This window comes from Phacochoerus africanus, chromosome 11, assembly GCF_016906955.1.
Source record: "Phacochoerus africanus isolate WHEZ1 chromosome 11, ROS_Pafr_v1, whole genome shotgun sequence".
NCBI lineage: Eukaryota > Metazoa > Chordata > Mammalia > Artiodactyla > Suidae > Phacochoerus > Phacochoerus africanus.
The window spans coordinates 33,671,310-33,680,859 of record NC_062554.1 but is presented as its reverse complement, the minus strand read 5'-3'; the positions used below and the strand labels follow the sequence as shown (position 1 = coordinate 33,680,859).

Below are 9,550 nucleotides of genomic sequence, written 5' to 3'. Positions count from 1 at the left end.
TACTGTTTCATAGAACCACATGGTAAAGCCATGTGAAATTCTAACTTTTCATGATTTAATTATTCTATTTGTAAAATTCTTATCCTGGTTTCTGTGCTATAATTCCTCATTTCTTTTGCATTACTTTGAGATGCTGTATATTTTAACTACAATACAACACATTCTGGGGATTTCCTATTGTGGCTCAGCAGGTTAAGAACCCGACCAGGAACCATGAGGATGAAGGTTTGATCCCTGGCCTTGCTCAGTGGGTTAAGGATCCGGCATTGCCATGAGCTGTGGTGTAGATCGCAGATGTGGCTCAGATCTGGCATGGCTGTGGCTGTGGTGTAGGCAGGCAGCGGCAGCTCCAATTCAACCCCTAGCCTGGGAACCTCCATATGTCATGTGTGTGGCCCTGAAAAGCAAAAAAAAAAAAGAGTAGAACTAACACATCCTTCAATGTTTAAAAAAATATATATATACATAGATACATATGCGTATTATATATATACACATATATATAATCATGGAAGACTATCATTATTAATATGTTATATTAATTATGATATGAAAATGATAGCCAAAATAGTTATTACTGATTTCTTAAATATACTATTTTATTTTATTTTTGTCTTTTTGCCTTTTCTAGGGCTGCTCCTGAGGCATATGGAGGTTCCCAGGCTAGGGGTCTAATTGGAACTGCAGCTGCTGGCCTACGCCAGAGCCACAGCAACACCAGATCCGAGTCGCATCTTCGACCTACACCACAGCTCACGGCAATGCCAGAATCTTAACCATTGAGTGATGCCAGGGATCGAACCCGCAACCTCATGGTTCCTAGTTGGATTCGTTAACCACTGAGCCACGATGGGAACTCCTGATTCCTTAAATACACTATTTTAAATCTTTTACATAAAACAAAATTTTTGAGCCACTGGAAAAGTGACCTGCCTCACAGAAAAATTACACAGGAAACACTCCACCTTAACATTGACTCCATTAAGTTATTACTTCAAAAGGTATGAGATACTGTCATTACCCATTAAAATAAAAATGCAGAGTTCCTTTGTGGCTTAGTGGGTTAAGGATCTGGTGTTGTCACTGCAGCAGCTTGGGTTGCTGCTATGGAACAGGTTCTATCCCTGGCCCATAATTTTCACATATTGCTGGCTCAGCCAAAAAACAAAACAAAACAAAACAAAAACCTTTAAAAAACCCCAATGAGATAACACCGGACAACTATATGGTAATAATTTTGAACTAACACTTCAAATGTAGAAATGTAGACTGAACACATATTTTATTCAAAGCTTAAATAATAAATTTTACTTTTGCTAAGACAGTTCTTGTTGTCATTAGGGTCTACTGATTTTTTAGGAATAGAGCCGCTCCACACTGAATCCACTGGTCTTGGCTGCCCCCACATGGAATGTCGATATTGATCACTACACGATCCCTTTCAGCGCTCGTGTAAACCGGCAAAGATATGCACTCATCAGGGGAATATGGACCATACGCGTCCTGTTTGAAAAGAATTAACTTTGTTTTAAAATACAGCAATAGAAATCCTATAAAACTGGATTGTGATGATCATTGTACAACTATAAATGTAATAAATTCATTGAGTAATAACAAAATAAGATAAAATACAGCGATACACTACATTGAAATAGATCATTAGATAACCAAAGATACCAACACAAACCCTCCCAAATAATAAGACACTTTATTATGAAATGTTTTAAATAAAAACCTGCATAATATATCCCCATGATTCAGCTTCAATAATTATCAACTCATGACCAATGGTGTTTCATTTATAACCTTCCCCTAGCCCCCGATATTGGAGTATTTTGAATATTTTAGTTTTCTCTCTCTCTCTCTCTCTCCCTCTCTCTCTGTCTTTGGCCGTGGTGTGCAGCAGCTTGATGTGGGATCGCAGTTCCCAAACCAGGGATTGACCCCAGGCCGCAGCAGTGAAAACACCAAGTCTTAAACACTAGTGTTAAGCACTAGTCTTAAACACTAGACCACCAGGGAGCCCTGGATTATTCTGACCCAAGTCCTCTTCATTATAAAATTTCATCTATAAATATTTAAATATGTCTATAAATATAAAAATGCAATCACAATACTGTTATCAATAAAAACCTTCATTTCTCAATATCACTTTATTATTTTTTATTTTATTTTATTTTGCTTTTTAGGGCCACACTTATGGCATATGAAAGTTCCCAGGCTAGGGGTCTAATCAGAGCTACAGCTGCTGGCCTACACCACAGCCACAGCAACGTGGGATCCGGGCCGCGACTGTGACCTACACCACAGCTTATGGCAATACCTGCTCCTCAACCTGCTGAGCGAGGCCAGGGATCAAATCCGTGTCCTCATGGATCCTAGTCGGGATCGTTAACCGCTGAGCCACGAAGGGAACTTCCTCAATATCACTTTATAATCATTATTTCATTATCTCAAAATTTGTAAAACAGTTTTTTGTAAGAACCATTCATATAAAGCCCTTTATTTTGTGGTTTGTTGCTATGTCTCTTATGTCACCTAAATTTACAGGGTTTTTTGTAATTTTTTCCTTGCAATTTGTTTGCTATACCGAAGAGCTTCCCATACTCTGACTTCTGTTGGCCACATTCCCATGGCAGGATGTTCTTCTGTTCTCTTTACTCCTGTAAAGTGGATCTGGAGGCAAGTTCAGATTCAGATTCAATTTTTGGTTAAAAACACTGCAAAGGTACTAGGGTATACTTCCATCAAGAGGCATATAGTTCAATGGTCTCTCTTTTCAGATACTGGAAGCCACAGGTGATCATTACTTACACTCAAGATTACAAAATGATAATCTAATTCTATCATTCCTTCTTCTTTTCCAGGCAGATATATATTTATAAAGAGAAACTTCCATTTATCAATCATTTGATTACCATGAGGTTACAGTTCATATAGGAGAGACTGGATAAATGCTCCCTAATTCCCCTTTATTTGTGGGCTTTTAAAATAATGAATTTGCTCCCTAGTATGCTGTATAGGTGATTGATGACCACCCCCACCTCTTTTTAAGGTATCATTATGAACTGGTGGATTTAAACACACTCAATGTGCTTCAATGCAATACAATTACTATCTCATCAGTGTTCAAAGTGTCAATCTTTGTGCAGTGGGAACTCTGTAAGTTGGCTCCTGAGAGTTTTGGCTTTGTTTTATGTCCCTAGTTGCCTTCAATAGCTTTCTTACTTTCTAGCATGTAAAGATGTTATAAGTTCGTCTTATACATTTGCTGTCCTAGAAATAAGTCAGTCATTTCCCGGAGGATCCTCAGTACCAGAAATCAAAATAAACAAACCACCACTGTGGGATAGGTTAACCTAACAAGGATTAAAGGAGAGAATTAATCTTGAGTCTCAGAAAAAATATGGAATTTGGATTAAAAATAACTTTCAACCATATTAGTCACTGCCTAATCTCTACCCTCTTCTCTAATTCTTCTTAAATAGCAAAGCTTTAGGATTCAGAAATTCCTATAATTTTCATACCTCATTAGCCATTCCTAAAGTTAAAAACCTAGTGCAGCCTTTCTTTTCGTATTGCCTTTAAGTTCTTCAAGAGCAAACATTACATATTTGTTGGACTGAAATGATATGAATTATGGATGCCTATTTATAATCCCAGGAAAGGTCTTAAATTATCTTCCTCTGCCACCTGACATTTGCTTTGCTTCCCGTAACTTTTATGGTAAAAAATGAAAATAAAACATCACATCGATATGTTTTATAATGCTATTCCTTTCTATTCAGATGATTTTCTCCAGATCTCTTTGTTTTAATGGAAAGCAATTTTCCTTTTAAATTAGGAATTTAAGAGTAATGCAAAGTTGATTCTTTTGCATTTTTATTATCAGTTTACTAGTTTTTGTATATATTTCAAATCCTTCCAAACCTGTTTTCGGTTATAGGCTTTTCGCTGGTTTCAAAGTGACCATACGAATCTTTCAAGCAAAACCTATAGTGCTCTAAAAGCAAAGTACCACAGTTGCTTCTTAAAATTTTGCTTGTCATTGCTCTGAATCTCTTAAATGGTACAAGGTGTAACCTCCTATAATAGAAGTTAAGTGGACTTGCTCTTAGGTCACTAGTAAATAATCGAAATAGTGGAACTGACAAGTAAGTACCCTGGCATTCTCACTATTAGCACAATACTTTGTGCAGACAGAAGTTCTATAAAAATTATTTAATTGAATTAAATTCTTGACACTCTTCCCTCTTTTATATGTTTCTCTTAACAGACAAAGCATAAGACCTTGCTGGACTTAAATATTTGAATGAAATTAAAATTTTATTAATAACTATGCTAAGTGCTCAATTAAAGCAAAAAAGAGGATATATTAGGGAGATTTCAAATCATATAATATTACACGTAAACAAATTGGTTTGACAGAATTAAAAATCTATATATTGTGACTACTTATACTCATGCTCTTGTCCCAGGGAAAGTGACTTAAAAGTATACACGTACTGCACAAAGAAGGCAATATGCAAATATGTGAAAGAAGACATTTTACAAAGGCATATGGTGATATTCTGTTTCACTTAGCCAACAAATCAAAGAAAACTAACAAAAAAAAAACACCCGAAAACAAAGAAACCCAAAATTACCCAGGTTAATTGTATTAACTATTTGGCCAATATCGACTCAAATTTCATTTTAATAAGACATGTGAAGGCAAACCAACATATATTTCTCATCAGAAATATATTTTTTGCATAAAGTCCAACTAACTTAATTAACATGTGTTCAGAATGTTTATGAACCAAGTCAGTGAACAGGGTTTTTTTTTAAGAAAAGAAAACGTTTGTAAATCAGAGGTTGAGCATACATAAAAGTGGCACTACTAGTAATGCAATCCTGGAAAAAATAACTAGCTCAAAACAGGAAATAAAACAACTTGCCAACAATGAATATTTTGAAAGACTTTGTCCTGTCAAGAATGTCTAGATACTCTTTTAAAACATATTTTGATAGAGAAATACTTTCCTCAAATTTTTAAAATTATATGATGTTAGCAACATAGCTCTCAAAATAAGTCCTGGGGTGGGGTGGGGGGGTACTGTCACATAGGAAAAATATTTAGCAAATAATTATTATTTTTAAACCAGAGTGCATACAGGGCAGAGCTTTCAGCATATACATGTGAAAGTATTTTCATATAAAGAAGAGACTGTTCTTGTGAGTGGCTTGAGAAATCATTTTGCAATTGTAATTTCCCAGGGAATGAAACTGTTTCTGAAGTCGAACTGTCAATTCTGGCGCCTGTTGGAAGGTGTAGGCCTGTGGAGTTCAGACTGGTTCAGGATTTCTATGTTACAGTGGGGCTTATAAACTCTAAGTAATATTTTTTACTGAAAAGATAGACCAAAGGCAAACCAACTTCCTGTGGAATATCAGAACAGAGCATTATCTAAGACTGATCTACCTCAAAATGCAGCGCTTCCCAAACTATATTTATGTGGAACATTAGATCCGGATGGGGGTGGTGTTTAGGTGCATAAAAAGGGTAAATGAGTGTGAGGTAAATTTGGGGAGTTCTCAGAGTTTTTAATGTCCTCAAATATCTATGCTTTAGGTCATTCTCTTCTGCATTTATGCCCACTTAGTTATTCTCCAATGCTCTATTTTTACTGCTGGAGTTTCTCCTTAGTGAACCAGTTTATACATGTCCTACATTTTTTCCCTTCATCATTGAGGTCATTATATGGCTTTTAATTTTGTTTGCCAGAGATATTAACACTTCACATAATATGGATTCATTTGAATTCATCTCTGTTATCATATACAACTTTATATGTGTGGCTAAAATCCTTAGTAAATTTCAACCTTAACTTTTGCATATAACTTTCAATCTGGTTCATATACCTAATGTGTATCCTCCATAATTTACCAATTTTTGATACAAATTTCTTACATGAGTTAATAGCTGGGGTGAAATAAAGATTATTTCAACTTCTGATTCCTTCTCTAAGGAAAATGGAAAATGGAGCTAATATGGGAGGGGCAGAAGATGGAGAATTTCACATAAATGTATGTTCCTTTAGGTCAGAGATTGCTCTTGTGTCTCTTTGAACAATAACGGCTAATTACTGGTATAGCTTTATTAATTTTTATTTTAAAACAATTGCTCTGATGCTTTTGATTTTTTATTTTACAAAAAAGATTTATAATAATTGGAAAACACAACTCATTATTTCCCAACTAGAAAACTCATTTTTTCTTGTAGTAGGCAGTATATGAAATAGTTTTTATTGGTGATAGATATAGAATCAAAATTTTAAAGTTTACTGGCATACATTCATACTTACATTTTAAAATTTTACTGTTAAGTAAAAGTTATGTGCTTCATCTACAACTATGTCCTATTTTATTTTTATTTATTTATTTATTTTTGTCTTTTTGCCTTTTCTAGGGCTGCTCCCGCAGCATATGGAGGTTCCCAGGCTAGGGGTCTAACTGGAGCTGTAGCCGCTGGCCTACGCTAGAGCCACAGCAACAAGGGATCTGAGCCGCGTCTGCAACCTACACCACAGCTCACAGCAATGCCGGATCCTTAACCCACTGACTAAGGCCAGGGATCGAACCCGCAACCTCATGGTTCCTAGTCAGATTTGTTAACCACTGAGCCACGACAGGAATTCCCAAACTATGTCCTATTTTAAAGGCAAATATCCCCCCAGGTTCCACTGTTGAAAGTTCTTTCAAAAACTGAAGGCTTTAAAAGGGAAAACATTAACTGAATAAGTCTTTGTCAAGAGAGTTTCTTCACCTGTCAATCAGCAGCATCATGACATGGGACAATATAAAAGCCAGATGTGCATTAACATCTTGATGCCGTTGATTTCTGCATGCCTGTCTATGGGGAAGTCATTTAACTGATGTGAGCACACACTTCCTCAACTGAAAATAAGAAATAATAATATCCACCTTGCAGAACTAGGAAGAATATAGAAAGTATACAAAGCATTTAGCATATTGTTGAAAATAAGAGGAACATAATACGTGGTAGCTCATATTAAGGCTTTTTTTCTTATTAGGCTACAAATTATTTAGAAATTGAACAGTATAATGTTATTTTTTCCATAATAAAATGAAGGTTTTAAAATGTCCTATACATTTTAAAAACTATAAAGGATGAAATATTTTGACTTTAAATTTGTTCAAATGCAGGTGAGATCAGGAAGTAAACCAAAAATATATAGACCAAGAATATGTTACTGAAAAGATAATTTAAAAAATGAATTGACTAAATTACAACTTAGTCTTGTTAAAAAAGTATTACCTGTGGAATCCAGCCCATAAAACAAGGGAGAACTGATGATACACTAGGAGAATCATGCTGATTTTCAGAAAGCCGATTTCCATCAAAACTGCATCCTTCCAGTAATAAGCCACTGATCTGCCATGGAAACATGGTTTATCCATTAAACTATGGTTTATCCATTAATGGTTTATCCATTAAACTATGCATTAGAGCCTGAAACAGCAGAATTTACTATATTTTATCTTCAGAAGAAAGGTAACAACTTCTATTTTGACTATGTATTTCAAACACCGTGAAAATAAAAATCATGGTATTTTATTTAAGGATGATGAAGGTGAAGGCCTGGGCCAATGTTCACTATGAGCTTCCTTTGGGCTGAATTCTCAGTTTAAGCAAATATTTTAGAATAACAATACTTTATTTATTTATTTTTTTCTTTGCTATTTCTTTGGGCCGCTCCCGCGGCATATGGAGGTTCCCAGGCTAGGGGTCGAATCGGAGCTGGAGCCACCGGCCTATGCCAGAGCCACAGCAACACGGGATCCGAGCCGCGTCTGCAACCTACACCACAGCTCACGGCAATGCCGGATCGTTAACCCACTGAGCAAGGGCAGGGACCGAACCCTCAACCTCATGGTTCCTAGTCGGATTCGTTAACCACTGCGCCACGACGGGAACTCCAGAAAAACAATACTTTAAAATGTCATCATTCATATAACTGCATATGCCTTGGCATTAGATTAATAGAAATATAGTGACAAAAGCCAAAAAGTTATTATTCTTTTCCAGGAGAGGGAAAGAAAAGCATATCAGAGAACAGGAACACGTGTTCCCTACTTGTAATTCTAACATCCTTTTCTAAAGAATAGAAAAAATCAGAAAGTTTAATGAAAAAAAAAAAATCCTTGACATGCCATGCAAAGCTGAAAGAAGAATAAAAAAGGAGAGTTAATCAATATAATTATTTTGGTAATATTACTTTCATATTTCTTCTTTAAAAGTGTTCATTCTTTTAGTTTCTGTACTGTTAATCTACCCTGAGTTTATCTAAAGGCAACAAATGCAGAGTTGGCATTTTGCATTCGTACTTATATCAATATTCTCATGATTGGAAGCTGACAGAAAATATAAACAATCTTATAGATATAGTATCCTTTAGGTTGTAACATACTAAATGAAAGTACTATAGAATTTTAGGGTCAAGGAACACTTTAAGTTGGAAGAATTGAAATCATTTTTAGACTTTTAGTGAGAGAGTGGTTTAGGAGCAAAGAGGTACTAGCAGAGTACACCTTGACAAATAGTTTTGATAGCTAAATTTGCAGTACGGTTGCTGTACCATGAAAAGATAAGCAACTTCTCTGCCAGTGAAAGAGTTGGAATAAAAATAGAATTACTGAATCCCTAAGTTCAATATTCTCTCTTCTATACCACTGATATGATGTTATACAGGCCACTTCAAGAGTTACTGAAGTATGGCCTTGAAGAAATGTAAATTAAAATTTAAAGAGTACTTTGCTAATTTCAGTGCTAGAAACCCTGTAGGCAAGATCATTTTTCTAAGGTCTTTTCTAGAAGTTTCATTGAGTTTTGAGCTCAATTAGTGTCTGTAAGAATTTGTAAAAGTAGTCTCCACTGCCAGTGTCACAATTTAACTATGTAACATACATATACAGAGATATCAACTCATCATTTCCCCCTTCTAACCAAGGGGTGGGAGGGGTGAGAACTCTTATTCTCTGGAAGCTTATTTCAGTAATTGGCACTACTGACCATGTAGTTGCTTAAGCAGATGCCTCGAAGACATTCTTGGTTCCTTTTCCTGAACTTCTCACATGCCATCAATGACCAAGTCCTGTTACTACCAATAAACATTTTATAAATCTGTCCTTTCTCTCTACACCCTCTATCATTTCCCTACTTTGAAATTTTAAGTAAAGAAAATGAAAACATGAGGATGTCAAAAAGCAATATGCTCTTGTCTATACAATAAAATGACAATATATAAAGGATCAGAGTGGTCTCAACAAATGGCACTCTTGTTTCCACTGAGATTCTGTATCATTGGAAGGAGTGAAAGCAGAGAGGCCCCAAATGTTACCTTTATTACTGAAAAGACAGTTTGGAGGCTCTAACAGGTGTCCATGCAACGGACTTGCAAATACAAAGCTCTAGAATTAGGAAGGCTTCATTTCTAGTTGTAATAGTACAAACCTTAAGGAGACAGATGCACCAGATGCAGAGACT

The 9,550-nt window shown here is 35.7% G+C and overlaps 1 protein-coding gene across 1 annotated transcript in view; it reads right to left on the bottom strand.

The window, feature by feature from the left end:
- Positions 1-1,255: 1,255 nt before the first annotated feature.
- DYNC2H1 (dynein cytoplasmic 2 heavy chain 1) overlaps positions 1,256-9,550 on the bottom strand; it is a 306,581-nt gene continuing 298,286 nt past the window's right edge. The window contains exons 88-89 of the mRNA XM_047752686.1: positions 7,322-7,438; positions 1,256-1,503 (exon numbers count right to left, since the gene is read on the bottom strand). Coding sequence (XP_047608642.1) covers positions 1,345-1,503; positions 7,322-7,438 — 276 coding nt within the window. The 3' untranslated portion in view covers positions 1,256-1,344. The remainder of the gene's footprint in view (positions 1,504-7,321; positions 7,439-9,550) is intronic.